General features: G+C 47.8%; 1 protein-coding gene across 7 annotated transcripts in view; it reads left to right on the top strand.

The window, feature by feature from the left end:
* ep300b (EP300 lysine acetyltransferase b) overlaps window positions 1–17,326 on the top strand; it is a 28,691-nt gene that overhangs the window by 6,290 nt on the left and 5,075 nt on the right. Inside the window, exons 3-29 of one of the 7 annotated variants that reach the window (XM_083676861.1) lie at window positions 353–529; window positions 1,243–1,540; window positions 1,976–2,089; window positions 2,380–2,625; window positions 2,848–2,947; window positions 3,212–3,343; window positions 3,692–3,809; window positions 3,935–4,118; window positions 4,287–4,364; window positions 4,483–4,568; window positions 4,778–4,930; window positions 5,194–5,772; window positions 6,027–6,266; window positions 6,369–6,576; window positions 6,870–6,988; window positions 9,582–9,821; window positions 10,059–10,147; window positions 11,373–11,453; window positions 12,149–12,205; window positions 12,597–12,674; window positions 12,977–13,053; window positions 14,612–14,762; window positions 14,966–15,226; window positions 15,448–15,613; window positions 15,808–15,981; window positions 16,438–16,602; window positions 17,000–17,281. In XM_083676861.1, the coding sequence (XP_083532987.1) occupies window positions 353–529; window positions 1,243–1,540; window positions 1,976–2,089; window positions 2,380–2,625; window positions 2,848–2,947; window positions 3,212–3,343; window positions 3,692–3,809; window positions 3,935–4,118; window positions 4,287–4,364; window positions 4,483–4,568; window positions 4,778–4,930; window positions 5,194–5,772; window positions 6,027–6,266; window positions 6,369–6,576; window positions 6,870–6,988; window positions 9,582–9,821; window positions 10,059–10,147; window positions 11,373–11,453; window positions 12,149–12,205; window positions 12,597–12,674; window positions 12,977–13,053; window positions 14,612–14,762; window positions 14,966–15,226; window positions 15,448–15,613; window positions 15,808–15,981; window positions 16,438–16,602; window positions 17,000–17,281 (4,653 nt within the window). Of the gene's footprint in view, window positions 1–352; window positions 530–1,242; window positions 1,541–1,975; window positions 2,090–2,379; window positions 2,626–2,847; window positions 2,948–3,211; window positions 3,344–3,691; window positions 3,810–3,934; window positions 4,119–4,286; window positions 4,365–4,482; window positions 4,569–4,777; window positions 4,931–5,193; window positions 5,773–6,026; window positions 6,267–6,368; window positions 6,577–6,869; window positions 7,022–9,581; window positions 9,822–10,058; window positions 10,148–11,372; window positions 11,454–12,148; window positions 12,206–12,596; window positions 12,675–12,976; window positions 13,054–14,611; window positions 14,763–14,965; window positions 15,227–15,447; window positions 15,614–15,807; window positions 15,982–16,437; window positions 16,603–16,999; window positions 17,282–17,326 lie in introns of all 7 variants that reach the window. The other 6 variants (XM_083676859.1, XM_083676857.1, XM_083676863.1 and 3 more) reach the window with 6 other exon arrangements.

Genomic DNA, 17,326 nt, shown 5'->3' with positions numbered 1-17,326 from the left:
AAAGATATTCAGTATGAAAGATATTGCATTGTAAGATGTATCAATGTGCATTTGATATAATCAATGTCTGTATTTTGGCTAGAAAGTTTATGGCCATTTATGACTTGTGAGTTGCTGTGGCTGCATGAATTTTTACAGTATGGTGCCCACAATAGTGGAAAGAAATTGGTAACCTTTTACAGGAGTTGTCTGACCAGCTGATTTGCTGTTGACTGAAACGGCTGGTAGGGACGGGGATGATTCCAGGTGCATTGATGATAAAAGGTCAACGGAATGACGGTAAACCTGACACCCTCTCACCTGATTTCTCCCTTCTTTTCTCTCCATCTCCCTTCCTTCTCTTTTTCCTCAGATGAATATGATGGCAAACACGGGCCCCTATGGTGGTCCGTATGGCCAGTCTGCAGGCCAGGGTCTGGGTGGTGCTGGGCTGGGCCCACAGCTCCAGAACAAGGCAGGTCTGCCCAACAGCCTTGCTCAGTTCAGCCTGGACAAGAAGACAGCGCCCGTACAGGGCATGGCTGGGATGGTGAGGGAAATGGCTCTCTATCAATCTGTCTCTATCTGTCTCATTCTCTGCATGCATCTGTGTAACTGTTACGACATAAAGCGCCCTATAGCTTTGTGTAAATGCTGTGTTATGATATACAGGAGACCAAATCCTGCATGTAGAGTTGGTTTGTCTCAAGTCTTTGCTATTACACCCCATCCACGTCTTTATGCCTTTGACTTTTCCCGCTTTGTCAACTTCTTCTGCTGTGTCTTCGCCCCTGTTTATGTCTCCAGTTTAAGCTCCTCCTTCGCTCTCCTCTCTTGCACATCCTCTCCCCTCTTGTTAACTTGTCTCCTCTCTTCCCTGGCTAACCTCCTCTCTGTCTCCTCTCTCTTCCCTGGCTAACCTCCTCTCTGTCTCCTCTCTCTTCCCTGGCTAACCTGCTCTCTGTCTCTCTTTTACATGGCTAACCTGCTCTCTGTCTCTCTTTTACATGGCTAACCTGCTCTCTGTCTCTCTTTTACATGGCTAACCTGCTCTCCGTCTCCTCTCTCTTCCCTGGCTAACCTCCTCTCTGTCTCCTCTCTCTTCCCTGGATAACCTCCTCTCTGTCTCCTCTCTCTTCCCTGGCTAACCTCCTCTCTGTCTCCTCTCTTACCTGGCTATCCTCCTCTCTGTCTCCTCTCTCTTCCCTGGCTAACCTCCTCTCTGTCTCCTCTCTCTTACCTGGCTATCCTCTCTGTCTCCAGGCCTCTCAGCAGGCCTCAGCGGTAGGCGCCGCGTCCTTAGGCGGAGTAGTGGGTGCGGCCGGAGTCCAGGCTGGCCTCGGCGCCATTGGGGCGGGTCCCGGGGTGGCACCCCCTACGGCCGACCCGGAGAAGCGCAAGCTGATCCAGCAGCAGCTCGTGCTCCTGCTCCACGCCCACAAGTGCCAGCGGCGGGAGCAGGCCAACGGGGAGGTGCGCCAGTGCAACCTGCCCCACTGCCGCACCATGAAGAACGTCCTCAATCACATGACCCACTGCCAGGCCGGCAAGTCCTGCCAGGGTGAGTTGTGTCCTTCTCTTGTCCAGTTGTTCAACCTTTTATTTAGCCAGCGGGGCTGACGATGAATGCTCAGCTGGTGGTGGGGAATTCCCTTTTTTTTTTTTTTTTTACACCTTTTTGCATCTCTCTCTTGTCTTTTTACTTTTTTCTTTTGGTTTCTCTCCCCGTTGGTTTGCGTTCTGTTTCAGCCACGTTTGGGAGTTAGCTACCCTGCCTCTGGCTGGTTTCTCTCCCCCTTGGTTTGCTTTCTGTTTCAGCCACGGTTGGGAGTTAGCTACCCTGCCTCTGGCTGGCTGAGAGGCTTCCCTCGCTTTTACTGTCGGGGTTCCCTCCCCGCTGCTCACATTTAGCTCTCCACCGGGACAACGTTTCATTGTGCTGCATGGTCCATCATCTCTCTCTCTCTCTCTCTCTCTCTCTCTCTCCTCTTTACAGTGGCGCACTGTGCCTCGTCGCGACAGATCATCTCCCACTGGAAGAACTGCACACGGCATGACTGTCCTGTCTGCCTGCCGCTCAAGAATGCTGGAGACAAGAGGAACCAGCAGTGTGAGTGTGTGTGTGTGTGTGTGTGAGAGAGTTTACCTTGTTATGTTAGATGTACATTGTTTGACAGATCATACATACGTTGTTTGACAGATCATATGTCATCGATTAAGGATGCCCTCCTGTTGGATAAACACTAGTTCTAGTCTCACTCGTACAGTTTAATTTCATGCACATGTTAGGTTTAGTGTGTGTTCTCAGTGTTGGGTCTTATGTGCTTATGATGATTATTTCCTCACATTCTTTCCTTCTCTCTCTTCTCTATTCTCTCTCTCCCTCTTTTACCTGCACAGCTCTCCTAAGCAGTGCAGGGGTGGGCCTCGGCCTGGGCAGCTCTCTCGGGTCAGTACCAGGGGGTCAGCCCAGCACCCCTAACCTCAATCCCCCCAGCCAGATTGACCCCAGCTCCATCGAGCGGGCTTACGCCGCCCTGGGTCTCACCTACCAGGGCAACCAGATGCCCCAGCAGAGCCCTCAGTCCAACCTGCCCAACCAGGGGCTGCAGGGACAGCCTGGAATGAGGTCCCTCAATGCCATGGGTGAGTGGGCGGCCTCAGAGCACAATCGTGTGTGTGTGTGTGTGTGTGTGTGTGTGTGTGTGTGTGTGTGTGTGTCCTCCACTATGAAACATCTTTGAACAATTCGGGGGGGTTGGTACAAGTTGAGGGGAGGAATAATAATAATAGCAATGATCTAACTTCTAAATGTTACCCTTAAAATGAAGTGGTTGTGAATGTCCTCTCCCTTTCTTTTCCAACCAGGGAACCCCATGGGGGTGAATGGAGGAGTGGGGGTGCAACCGCCCAGTCAGTCCAACCTGCTCTCAGACGCCATGCTGCACAACAACATGAACGCACAGAGGTACGTAACATGCTAACATTCTCTCACTGAAATGATGGTTCAGCAGTCCACACCAACACTGGCCCTGGATCTGTCAAATGTCAATTGAGTGTGTTTACCTGCTGTCAGACTTCAAACATTCTTGCACACGCATCAACTAAGGTACCCTACACCTTGAGTTGACATTTATTTAGGGAAATGAATGTGATGGCTAACAGCTTGTCGTCTTCCATATTTGTCTGTCCGTCTCTTTCTTTCTCTGTCCTCCCTTCTCTCTCCCCTCAGTTTGATGAACGATGGCGGGTTGGGCAGCCTGGCCTCAATGCCCACAGCGACCCCTCCCTCGGCAGCGGGCATGAGGAAGAACTGGCATGAGGACATCACCCAGGACCTGCGCAACCACCTCGTCCACAAGCTGTGAGTGTGCCCTGACTGCACCAGAGTCATGGAGAGAGAGTTGGGCCACAGCAGTTTCAATGAAACATACTACGGTGCTGTTGCACATCACATCATTCTATGGCTGTATCGACTTATTGCATCAAATATGATCTTATATTGAGTAATAGCAGTCCTTGAAACTCCAAACAATTTGTTCTGACTGTACTAACGGATATATCATTTTACCCCAATATCAATTTCAGTTGGCCAGACTCTGGATATGACTCTGGGCTGCACCATACAATTACTAATTGGTGTGAGGCAGGGATACCCCTGTCCTTTTGGCTTATCTCTCTGTATCTCTTTATCCGTGTGCTGGGTGAGCAGTGTGCAGGCCATCTTCCCCACCCCGGACCCGGCTGCGTTGAAGGACCGGCGCATGGAGAACCTGGTGGCCTACGCACGCAAAGTCGAGGGGGACATGTACGAGTCAGCCAACAGCAGGGTGAGAGCCGACCCCCCCCCCCAACACGCACACAGAATACAGTGGTTTGAATAAATGTTTGCAAAGCGTACCACAACCAATTACATGAGAGTAAAAGATGCTTTTTTAATTTCCTCATCTCTCAGGCTGAGTACTACCACCTTCTGGCAGAGAAGATCTATAAGATCCAGAAGGAGCTTGAGGAGAAAAGGCGGACACGGTTACAGAAGCAGGGCATGATGCCCAACCAGCCTGGCATGCCCCCCTCTGGCCTGCCACAGGTGCCTCCTGGGATGGGCCAGCCACCTCTGGCCCCTGGACAGCCCCCCAGTGAGTACACATGACAGTAAACACACACTCACACACACTTCAATACCTAGTATAGTCTTTCAGATAGGTGAGAATAATGCTTGGCTCCCCCCTCCAGTTTGTGTGAGTGGAGCCACTAATGTTAAATTGCTGCAGATAGATAACCTGTCTGCTCCTCATCTCTCTCAGATGGTCCTCACTCCGACCCCTCCATGGTCCGACCCACTGGGCCCAATCAGATGGTCAACAGGATGCAGAACCCTACAGGTGAACTCTCACTACAGTCCTGCATGCGGTCATCAGAAATCACTGGTTGTGGTTGTGTGTGTTTTTGTGTGTGTTTGTCCTTTGCACTCAGTCTCTCTCTCTGTCTCTCTCTCTACAGGGATGAACCAGTTTGGTCAGATGGGGATGCAGTCATTAGGTCAGAGGTCAACCCCTCCCCTCCCCCTCGGTGCACCCCTAAATCAGGTTAGTAATCCTATGAGGAGCAATATGACAGAGCTCCACGATCAGTTACAGTAAAGACTGAGAACACAGTTCAATATCTATGACGAACATGTCTGAACATGTACAATATCTATCTGTGGTGGCAAAATATGCTGCTGTGCCAGTTAATCATACCCCACGGTGTCTTTACAAGTTACATAATCTCTCCATTTGCTCTGTGTGTTTCTCAGATGGGTATGGGGCCAACGAGGATGGGCCAGCCCAACGTGGCCCAGCTCCAGAACCAGTACCTCCCTCCAGGACAGTTCCCTGGGTCCAGTCCTGGGCTTGGTTCTGGTCCAGTCGGCATGAACCAGTCAGGGCAACAAGGAGGCATGGCACAGGTAAAGATTCAAAAACCTGCATGATGCTAATACTATGTTGATTGATGGTGACTGTGTACTTCCACAAGCCAAGCTCTTCTTTCATATTATTATTTCATCGAAACTACTTTGATATTTTTGTCAACTTGCATGAAAAACCTGCTGGGAGAATGTGTATTGGATTTAAACCAGTTGAGTATAGAGATAATTGATTGAAGGTAGTTGTCACATATGTTTGCAGCTTGTGTGTAGGCTCTAATGCTCTCCTCTCTGGTCTCCTCCAGCAGGCCCAGATGCCCACGCCTCCCTCGCTCCCAGTCAGCAGCCCTGCAGCCCAGCCAAGCTCCAACGCAGGACAAGGTGCCCCTGTAGGCTCCATGGGGCCTAGTAGTGTAGGGGGAGGTCCTCCCTCCAACCTGCCCACATCCGCCAACTCCTCCCAGCCCAACTCGCACCCCCACTGCCCTCCCAACAGACAGAACTCCCCCTCGCCCGCACCCAGCCTCACGCCCACGCCACACCAGACGCCTCCGCAGGGTCTACCAGGCTCACAGACGCCGCAGCCACACACGCCTAACCCGCCCCAGCTCCCCCCTCCACAGCAACAGCAGCAGCAGCAGCAACAACAACAACAACAACAACAACAACAGCAGCAGCAACAACAACAACAACAACAACAACAGCAGCAGCAGCAGCAAGCGACACAGCCTCAACCAATGGGTCAAGGGATGAACTCTGAGAAAGCCAATCAGCTACAGCAGCAGTCACATGGAGGAGGAGCTGCTGGAGGCCCCCTGGCGGGGCAGGCTCAATCTGTGCCTACCCAGAATGCACATGTGCCAACTCAGCACCCGAGGACTCCAGTGAGTAGTTTATCCTGCTATTCCTGATCGAGATTCCTAATCCTGTCAGTAGCCCACTTGTTCTTCCCAGGCTTCTTGGTCTGTTCCTGTGCTGTTATTTTTTCTTGCACCATGTTTGGCCATTTCTCAATTTCTTGTCTGTTAATACTTTCACTTGCTTTCGTTGGCTATTCCTCTGCTGTTCCGGTCTCACCTCTCTCTCTCTCTCTCTCTCTCTCTCTCTCACCTCTCTCTCTCTCTCCCCCTCCTCCCAGCTGTCTCAGAAGTCGTCTCTGACAGCCGACGGCCAGGCCTCTACTCCAGCCTCAGTGAGCAGTGCAGACCCCAGCTCTCAGCTGACGGCACCCGACGCCCCTGCCTCTGCCCCAGCCGAGCCCAAGGTGGAGGTGAAGCAGCAGCAGGACGAGGAGGAGATGGAGGACCAGGGAGAGGGCAAAGCCTCGGGGAAGATGGGCAAGGGACAGGCGGACATCAAGTCTGAGGAGAAACCAGAGGTGAGTGACCCAAATGTTTTTTTCAGGTTCTCTTACAGTACATCTGTATTTGGATCTAGGCCAGGTGTTTTAAATGACCTTTTGACATGATTCCTTTCCCAGATTAAGAAGGAAAAGCCTTCAGGTGACGGTTGCAAAGGTGAGCCTATGGACACGTCGTCGTCCTCATCAACATCATCGAGTGAAGACAGGAAGACGACGGGCGAAGACAGGAAGCCGGAGGTGAAGATTGAGCCTAAAGAGGAAGAGGAGAGTTCTGGGTCGTCAGGCACAAACAGCTCCCCCGCCAGTGCTCAGAACAAGAGGAAAAGTAAGACCCCCTACTGCCCCTAGTCCTTTAGCCTACCCAGGAGTCATAGACGTCCTTATTGTCAAACAGTCTTCCTCCACACTGATTTGACTAGTGTAATGTTGACATGGTGTACAGATCTATGGTTTTGAAATCCAGTAACATCCATTATTAAGCGTCGACTGACAGACCACTTTAACATTGTTACCCGCTGTTCCCACTTCTTTCCCCATCTCTCATCTATTTCCCTCTCTTTCTCATCCTCTTTATTACACTTGTTCTCTCTTTCTTTCTCTCTCTCCCCCCTGTTCCAGTCTTCAAGCCAGAGGAGCTGAGGCAGGCTCTGATGCCCACCCTGGAGGCTCTGTACCGCCAGGACCCTGAGTCCCTTCCCTTCCGTCAGCCTGTGGACCCCCAGTTACTGGGAATACCCGTACGTATTCGAACTAGTAACAAAACTAACCTGGTAAGGGACTGCGCTGGCTTCCATTTTGCTGCCCTCCTTAAAAACCTGTTCCTTTTAGTTTTCACCCTTTTCTCTCTCTTTTGTCATTTTTCCTTTTTCTTTCATCCCTCTCTCTCTCTCTCCATCCTCACTCCCATCGTGTGTGTGTGTGTGATGAATATGAAAGATGAATGCTCCTGTCTTGAATGTATAAGTGTGTTATGTATCTGCTCAGGTAGTGTATATTGTACATCAAGCATAGGTCAGTTGGTTGTACTACAGGTACTTTGGAAGGTGTGTGTGTGTGTGTGTGTGTGTGTGTGCGTGTGCGTGCGTGCGCGTGCCAGCTCATGCTTGCTTCTTTCTAATTCTCTTACCCTACACAAATCATTGTTCACTGGATAAAACAAAGCAATGCTATGAACATTATTCTTTTACTTTGTTCAGAACACTTTTTACCTAGTAACCCTGGAAACAGCAACCAGTGAATCAACGCTGGTTCAATCCCCACTGGAAATACTATTTTTGAATAACACATAATTAATGAACACTTATTATTATTATTAGTATTAATTAACAAACTACATATTTTCAGTTGCACATTTGAAAGAAACATAGACAAATTGTTTAAAACGATTAGCTTGTGGATAATACGTTCTAGTGGTCAGGTTTTGTTTGTTGTGAAGTATGAAGATGACCAGTAGTGGAGTCTGTGGGCCCTGGTCATTCAGGCTGTCGGCCCCCTGGGTCTTGTTAATGGCTGTTTGTGTTTCTGCCTTTCATGGCACATCAAAGCCCCAAATATAAGCAACCATTTTATCAGCACCACATCACCGTTCTGCATTTCAATGAACAGGCCCTGAAGGGGAAAATAATAGTTAAAGTGGCCAAAAATGTTCATAGCCCATTGCTTTCTTTTATCATTTATACTGCTTTCTGTTAATTGCATTTGTTGATGCTTCCAGGCTTTTTTATTTTTTTATTTTTTTTAATATAAATATGATTTTTTTATTATTTTTTTATTTTAGTTTGTTATTTAAGTTTTTCTCACATATGCCTATTCATAGTACGAGCTTCCTAGACAGTTCCTCGCCAGTAATTATTGTTGTGTTGGAGTTGATTGTGGGTTGTGTGTAGAGGTGTGCCAATTACTGTATCCACTCTGCTTCAGAATGGGCATGAGTTGAAGACAACTGCTTTAGTTAGCAGTCCAATCTCTCACATCATCTGTGATTTTAACCAAGTGAATAACATTCACACCGCTCGCTTGCATTGATTGGATGGAGCAGCCTCCATTTCTGACCCAAGTCATACAGTATCATGACATGTTACAGTGGTTATTGGCACACTTCTCCACCCCAGTAACCTCCCCATGACCCTAGTGATGCATCTGGCCTACCTGGTATGATACCCTATTAGTTATATCTATGTAAATGTAATATTTAATTGGCCTGGACCCATAAGTGCCATGTGGGGGGGTTCAACATATAGGCAACTGCTTCTGAGCTTATCTGTTGGTCTAATGCCCTACCATTTATTTGTTTATGATGACACAATCAACGATTTCCTGTGCACTCATACCAACAGTGCCCATAGACTTTTAATAAGTGACAATATTGGACTGTTCCAAAATACTATTCTTCATGTTTTATACGTGCATCACTTGGCCATCATGTGACCTGTTGGTCAGAGTGAAGCATCCACTTCCTGGTCTGGCGTTGCCCTGGAGACAGGACAGGGACCCTTCACTCTGACCTCTGACCCCTCCCTTGTCCTTGCTGTCCTGCCCTCTTTGACTTAGTGCTCTTGGCTTTGACTGTGCCTTGTTGCCATTCACGCTCTGGCCATTCACATTAATGCCAACCGCCATGCTGCCAGTACAAGCGTGTGTACAGTTTCTATGACTATCTGTCTGTTGGTATTGCTCTGTTCACCTCAACTTTGCACCGTGATCCCCTACAGTAGATGTCCTGGAAACGCTCTCTGGGCCTTTCAGACCCTCTGTAGTAGCAGTTGTACCAGAGTAGTAGGCTCACTGTCTTGTAACACAAGCACTGTACAGTGCTGTAGATGGTGCATTACATTGCTTTACTTTGTATTAGCAGATAACTAGGATGTAGATCTAGGATGTCGTTCTACCTCACTCTAGTGTCGATGCCGGGGACAAGTTGAATGTCGGGGCCAAAAGGGGACGGGGCGGTACAGGTCTGACCATCCCATGTTCAGGCCCTTGTTCCGTGTCCTTGTCCCCATGGGTGTAGCCTAGACTAGAAATGGTGCAAAGTTGAGTGCTGAAGGGGAGAATGTGTCATGTCATTCTGTCTGCACGTGGACCTCTATGCATCCCTCAACATTGTCCCCCTGCACCCCCTCTTCTCTCCCCTGCTCTGGTCCCACCTGGATGACGACGACAACCTTTACTACGACTCCACAACTTCAATGATGATGACGATGGTCTTCTCTACATCCCCTCACCTGCATCGGTGACCAAACCCACCCATTCTCTCTCTCCCCCCACCCTTCTTTCCAACTGAACCATACCCCTCCTGGTACCTGCACTTGCCCCCCCCCCCCACCTCAGGACTACTTTGACATAGTGAAGAACCCCATGGACCTGTCCACCATCAAGCGGAAGCTGGACACGGGCCAGTACCAGGAGCCCTGGCAGTACGTGGATGACATCTGGCTCATGTTCAACAACGCCTGGCTGTACAACCGCAAGACGTCGCGCGTCTACAAGTACTGCTCCAAGTTGGCCGAAGTGTTCGAGGCAGAGATCGACCCTGTCATGCAGGGCATGGGCTACTGCTGTGGAAGGAAGGTGAGTGTGTGTGTGTGTGTGTGTGTGTGTGTGTGTGTGTGTGTGTGTGTGTGTGTGTGTAAGTGTGTGCACTCACCTGGATGAATGAGTGTGTATAACATCATCGATGAGGCACAGCTTGCACCACTTCTACAAATCCATAATTTTCTGTTTTGAGTTAATCAATTATGGTCTTCATCTTTTCACCCTTCTTCCTGTTTTTTCTCTCTCCGTCCCGTCTTAATTGCTGTTTTGCAGCTTGAGTTTTCCCCCCAAACTCTATGCTGCTATGGGAAACAGTTATGCACCATCCCACGAGACGCTGCTTTTTTTAGTTACCAGAACAGGTAAGGAGCGTGAACACACAGATACACACTCACACACACACACACACACACACACACACATCACAAAATGACGAATGAGTGATTATTATTGTGATATTGTGCACACTGATATGATCTTAAGTATAGCATTGTTCAATCACAGATGAGTACAGTTTTAATTTGGCTTTCAACGGTTACCCTGCCACCATTTCAATTTTTCATCGCTCACCATTTTGATTTTCATTTACGTCATTTATAAAGCGGGTTCCTTATCTTGATGGATTCTAACCCATACATTACCATTTAACAAACACAAACACTTACACTTAATGGCTTATAAACACTTACACTTAACGGCTTATAAACACACTTAATGCATAATTGATTGATTCAGATTGGATTGATACTTCTGATTATTTAGGGAATGGATAGACCACACATGGATGATCAGACTTAGGACATTAGTGCTTCACATCTGCAGCACACATTGAATTGAAGTGACACACAAGTATCACAGGTTACCTATCATATACATACACGTCATACGTTAACTAACTTCCTCTGTGTGATAGAACAAGAAAGGTACCCTCTTTATACATGGACTGAAAGGATGATGGGTCTCTGTTGCACCACTACTTGTTTTTCTTCATCCACCCTTTATTTTGTGAGCCTCCCCCCCCCCCCCCCCCTCCCTCCTCTCCCCCTGACCCCTAGTGGACTCTCCTGTTACCGTTCGACTGTAATGTTGTTTTTGCCCACTGGATGTCTTTGACGCTAATCTGTGCTTTGCCTCGCCTCTCTGTCTCCTACTGGATGTTGTTCTCATTCTCCTACCATCCCTCTCTCCTCTTGTCCCCCTCCTCCTCTCCATCCCTCCATTGTCCTCGTCTGACCTGTAACGATTTATTTCACGCTTTTTTAATATTCATTTTGCCCTCCCTTCCCCCTTCCCCCATCTTCCCTTCTCTCCCTCCTTTTTTAATGCTTGTGGTGTCTGCATTGGCCTGCTTTGGTGTGACCAATCATCCACTCCAAAATTTACTTGCAAAATCAAACACCCGCCCACACAAAAATCCTGCATCATGATTGGCTGCTACCTGGCGACGACCTACCTTGCCCTCTGCCTCTCCCGTGTGCCCGCCCTGTCCTGCCCTGATTGGTGGCTGCTTCCTCGTGCCTTCTCTGTGATTGGCTGTGCTGTTGGCGAACGGTGTAGTTCACCAAAATATGGGCTTATTGCTGACAGGTACCACTTCTGTGAGAAGTGTTTCAACGAAATCCAGGGCGAGAGTGTATCCCTGGGCGACGACCCCTTGCAGCCTCAGACGTGAGTACCAGCCCCCCCCCCCACCCGCCACCTCCCCATCTCCGTAACCTCCTCCATCTTAATACTGACACGTCTACTCGAATGCTCATCTTGATGAATAAGCTGAGATGTTAGCCAATGTTTCGTTTTCAATAAATAAATTCCCACAATAAGTTATTCATGGGATTTCATTGATTTGAAATGTTTAGAAATTCTTAATCTCTTTAATGGGACTCTGTCATTACTCAATGTCTCTCTCTTTTACTGTCTCTCCCTGTGAGATCTATTGTGATGAGTCTCTGATAGAATAGATAGAATATATTTGTCTCTCTTCTCTACCTCTGAAGGCAGCAGTTTACCTCAACTGCCCTCTGCGTTCTCTTCTGCTCTCCTACCATTTCTACCTCTCTCAGCCTTTTCTCTCTTCTGTGAAACTCACATTCTCTATTCAGACTGAAAGCCTCTAGTGTTCCGTTTATGCATGATTTAAAAAAAGTTCCATTCTGAAATTCCGTTTCCATTCTCTGGAATGGGGACATGCATTGATGTTGGAATCCCCAGCCTGTAGAAAGCCTCAGAGAGGCTGAGAGGCCTCCATTGTTATTTCTTCTGTGAATTGATGGATGGATTTATGGCCCAAAGATGGCGTTTAGATTGGGTCTGACTGTTCTGACACCCCCCACTGCTGGGCCTCTCTCTCCCCTCCTCCCTCACAGGTCCATCAGCAAAGATCAGTTTGCGAGGAAGAAGAATGATACACTAGACCCTGAGTTGTAAGTCCGCTGTTCACTTCCTATTATGTTTGATTTATTCTTTAAAGTACTTGAAAACCATATGATTTACATGTGGAACAATTGCATGAAAACCTTAGATAATGTTTGAGATCATGTGAGATTTGGATTGTTGGCCTCCTTCTACCTTTGTAATAATGCTAAATATTTCATTGTTGATATCCTGCAACTTTTCGTTGTTAGATTGAAGGTCAAAGCGACAGTAGGATCTGTTTAAGTCATTGTCATTTGTGCTTCAGATATCCGGTTTCTTGAGTCTCCTGCAGGGAAAAGAATGTATTCCCACGTGTGACACATGGTATCATTAACTCGTGACTCCATCTCTCTCCTTCTTTGTCCACCTCTCTGTTTCTCCCTCTCTCTCTATCCGTAGGCTTGTAGAGTGTACTGATTGTGGTCGTAAAATGCACCAGATCTGTGTCTTGCATAATGACACCATATGGCCTGCAGGGTGAGCCAACCGCTGTACACATTCTTTACATCTTCCTCTAGTATGACCACTTTAGAACAGAGGTGATACTGATATGAAAACACAGCCTTGTATGGTTCAAGGTACACGGTTGTCAAGGTTACACATTTGATCTTTTATTATGGTTTGCCGGTTACTTATATGCCATGTACTAGTGCCACAAGTTTTTCCTGATCAGAAAATAAATAAATCGGTCAATCATGGTTAAGATGTATGATAGTACACATACATGAATGAGTTGACGTATTGAAATAAATCTTTTTTCCCCCCCTCTCTGTCCACAGCTTTGTGTGTGACAACTGCCTTAAAAAGGCCAATAAGACACGAAAAGAGAACAAATACGCGGCCAAAAGTAAGTGGAGTAAGTGAACCACCGGGGGGCGCTCATCTACAGTCATAACTCATTGGGGTGTCCGTCCGTGTTTGTCCTCCCACCCTCCCCTCTTGTCGTCGTTCAGCTTTTTCTCTATCTTAACCTTTATCCCTTCTTTCCTTTGGTGCTGTAACTGACACATACTCATCTCCTAAACCCACACACCACCAGTAGAACAATACTGCAATGCTGTCCTGTGAAGAGCAAAACACATTTGGAATTTTAAGGTTTTTAATCATATTTGTTTTCCTTTTTTTTCAGTTTGTGGTCAATCGTTATGTTTCTGTTGACATTTAGTTTTCAAAATAATTTCCTATTTTTCTTCCTCCTCGGTGGCGGTCTGGTCTAAGTCCACACGCCCTTAGAACCTCACACAAACTGGCGAGGACAAGTGGATCAGAAAACACATTTAGCCTTTTTCTTCCCTTTCTTGTTTTATCATTACTGAAACCCGTCCTTACGTATCTCCCCCCCCCCCCCCCCCCCCAATGAAAATGTACCTTGTAACAAACCCTATTTTTTCATTACAGAAGCCATTCCTCAGACAATATTTGCCGCTGCCAGAGTCCGCTGTGGTTTGATTTCGCTTTCTCCAGGGCCTGTACACACTGAAGGCCAATGACAAAACGAGCCTCAGTCATTTTATGGGGGTCATGGGCTTACAGATCGTTGTTTACACCTTGGTGGTTCACCCAGGCTCATGGATGCTGGATGCAATCTTTTTTTAATGTCCTTTTGATTCCCTTTTTCATGTCATATTTGCTCTCACAGATCTTTTTTTTCCCCCAAAGTGACGGGCCATTCTCAAGCCTACTGTACTGTATAAGCTCTTCGACACCTGTCACGTTTTTTTGTACGTCTCAATCCTTCGTCTTGCAGCAGTTATTACCCCCCCCCCCCCCCCCATTGTCCCCACTCTCATTGAAGGTGGGCTTTAGAGAGCTGCAGGTAGGCCGATGTGTAACACAGTGGACCCGACTGTGACACGATGAGCACAATCAATGGACTGTCAAGAATGGGTGGAACCTGTAGGGAAATGTCCTAATACTGTATATAGTCAGACACAGTCTCCCCCCTGTCACCTCCTGTTGGATGTATTCTCTAAAGTGTTCACAGCAGATGTGTAGTCTTAATTGACCCTGCTAGAAAAGCCTTCTGACAAAGCCATCAGGGTATTTTAGGCTTTGATCGACAGGTTGACAGTGTCTCAGACTGACTCCAGAGACAATTGAATCACTCCAGATCATTCCAGTCAGTATTTGCTACCGACGTATCCTTTTGTTTGACAGCTAAATGCCCAAATAGCGTCTTTAATGTCACAAGGCCATGGTAGTGAAATCATCTGCTCTGAGCGGCTTTACAGAAATACCCCTAACCATCTAACTCCCCCACCCCTTGAAACTGAGCTGGCTTTTACCCCAACCATGTGACCTGTCCTCTCTAAAAGATATCTCTCATCTCCTTTCTTCCTTCCACGTTTCCTTCTCTCTCTCTCTCTCTCTCTCTCGTTCTCCCTCTCTTTTCTATCTATCTCTCTGTTTCCCAGGACTCCCCCAGACTAAGTTGGGCAGTTACCTGGAGGGGCGCGTGAATGACTACCTCAGACGGCAGAACCATCCGGAGTCTGGTGATGTCACCATCCGAGTGGTCCATGTCTCCGACAAAGTGGTGGAGGTCAAGCCGGGCATGAAGTCCAGGTGAGGGTCAGAGGGCACACTGGAGTAGTGATATTTTAAAACGGTTGAATATTAGCAACAGAAAGATGTAGTGTTGACTGTAGTGGAGTTAGACCCCATAGATTAATGTGGAGGCAAAACATTTTCTGGCAGAAGATTCCCAAAGTGGACAGTGTGTTTAATCTGTGTTTGTTTTGTTCACACTCTCCTTCAAATCCCTTCAGGTTTGTGGACACTGGGGAGATGTCGGAATCCTTCCCTTACAGGACGAAAGCCCTGTTTGCGTTTGAGGACATCGATGGGGCAGACGTTTGTTTCTTCGGCATGCACGTGCAGGAGTACGGATCAGACTGCCCTCCGCCCAATCAGAGACGGGTGTACATCTCTTACCTAGACAGCGTGCACTTCTTCCAGCCCAGACACCTCCGAACGGGGGTCTACCATGAGATTCTCATAGGGTACCTGGAGTACGTCAAGAAATTGGGGTAAGAGACAAGAAAGACCCTAAAAACCTGAGGTCCTTAAATGGCCTCACCAAAACATTATCACTACAAACTATCTCATAACTACTGTGTAATGTAATAGAAGGGTTTGTTGCAAATTCCACAATATACGTATAGTTGTAGTTGATTTGTAACAACCTTGAAGTAACTTTTATTTCCATTTTGCGGGACTGACTTTATTAACCCATCCTCTCCCTGCTCAGATATACGACGGGTCACATCTGGGCGTGTCCCCCCAGTGAAGGGGATGACTACATCTTCCACTGTCACCCTGTGGACCAGAAGATCCCCAAACCTAAGAGATTACAGGAGTGGTACAAACGGATGCTGGACAAAGCAGTAGCTGAGCGTATTGTGCACGACTACAAAGTGAGTGTCGTGTGAGTGTCGTGTGTGCGTGCGCAAATGAGAGTGAATTGGTGTTTATTATTGCACAGGGGTGTCAGGGACAGGGATGTCAAATTCCTTTGTCTTGCTCACATATTACTGTCATGAAGAAATAGTATGCCACTAATTATTTTGAAGCCTCCATGCACACTCATCACTTTTCTGGCTGTTTTCAGGATGTCTTCAAGCAGGCCACAGAGGACCGCCTGACCAGTGCCAGTGAGCTGCCATACTTTGAGGGGGACTTCTGGCCTAACGTGTTGGAGGAGAGCATCAAGGAGCTGGAGCAGGAGGAGGAGGAGAGGAAGAAGGAGGAGAACAGCACCTCCAGCGAGAGCATAGATGTGAGTGTAAGCACCAGAATATGGGGGGGCGGGGTGTGTGTGTATGTGTATGTGTGTGTGTGTGAGGTCTCTTGTTCCTCTGCTGGCTACGGCTGCCTCGTATCCTCCCTGGCATGAAATCACATCTGAGGGAATAAGTACAGGACCTTTTAAACAAAATGTTTTTTTTGGGCAATTCTTTGCATTTTCTCCTAAGGCAGGTAGAAAAAAACTTTCAGTCGGGCCACCCAGATATTCTCTATGCAGGAAAAACTTGTGTGTGTGGGTATTCATTATTCATCCTCAGAAATGACATGAGGGATTAGCTGTTTGGGGAACTGCATTTGTTTCAGGCACTGCAGTGCATAAGGGAGGTATTTAACCTAATTGGGTCCTTCACCCTGAATGGCTGAAAGGGGACTAAAATGTATTGAAGTAGATTTTAAATAGATTTCTCCTTCCCCCCAACACACACACACACAGGCTACAAAAGGCGACAGCAAGAATGCCAAAAAGAAGAACAGTAAGAAGACGAGCAAAAACAAGAGCAGCAGCCTGATCCGAGCCAATAAGAAGAAACCTGGGATGCCCAACGTGTCCAACGACCTATCACAGAAGCTCTACGCCACCATGGAGAAACACAAGGAGGTATTTGATTTGATTTGATTTGAAACTTATGCACATGAAGCCAGTCACACACTTTGCTCCCAGTTGTTAGTGTGAATGTTCAACTGCCACTTAGTCAGTAGCTGTTTAGAATAACATAATGTCTTGTTTGTGCTTTAAGGTCACAAAAAGGCCACAGCTTCTACTACAACTTCTAACCATTGACACACACACCAACTCACTCACTCACTCACTCACTCACTCACTCACTCACTCACTCACTCACTCACTCACTCACTCACTCACTCACTCACTCACTCACTCACTCACTCACTCACTCACTCACTCACTCACTCACTCACTCACTCACTCACTCACTCTCTCTCTCTCTCTCTCACTCTATCACTACTAATCCTCATCCTCTTTTACCCTCCTCCAGGTGTTCTTTGTGATCCGCCTGATCGCTGCCCCCACCGCCAACTCCTTACCGCCCATCACGGACCCGGACGGCCTGATGGCCTGTGACCTGATGGACGGGCGCGACGCCTTCCTGACCCTAGCCCGGGACAAGCACCTGGAGTTCTCCTCCCTGCGCAGGGCCAAGTGGAGCTCCATGTGCATGCTGGTGGAGCTGCACAACCAGAGCCAGGACCGCTTCGTCTACACCTGCAACGAGTGCAAACACCATGTGGAGACACGCTTCCACTGCACCGTCTGCGAGGTGAAGGGGGGGAGGAGTGGAGGGAGGGATATGGATGGAGGGGGA

Source organism: Argentina silus (genome assembly GCF_951799395.1).
Source record: "Argentina silus genome assembly, chromosome: 9".
Classification (NCBI taxonomy): Eukaryota; Metazoa; Chordata; class Actinopteri; order Argentiniformes; family Argentinidae; genus Argentina; species Argentina silus.
Note: the sequence above shows the minus strand (reverse complement) of the source record. Positions and strands in the feature narration are given on the sequence as shown.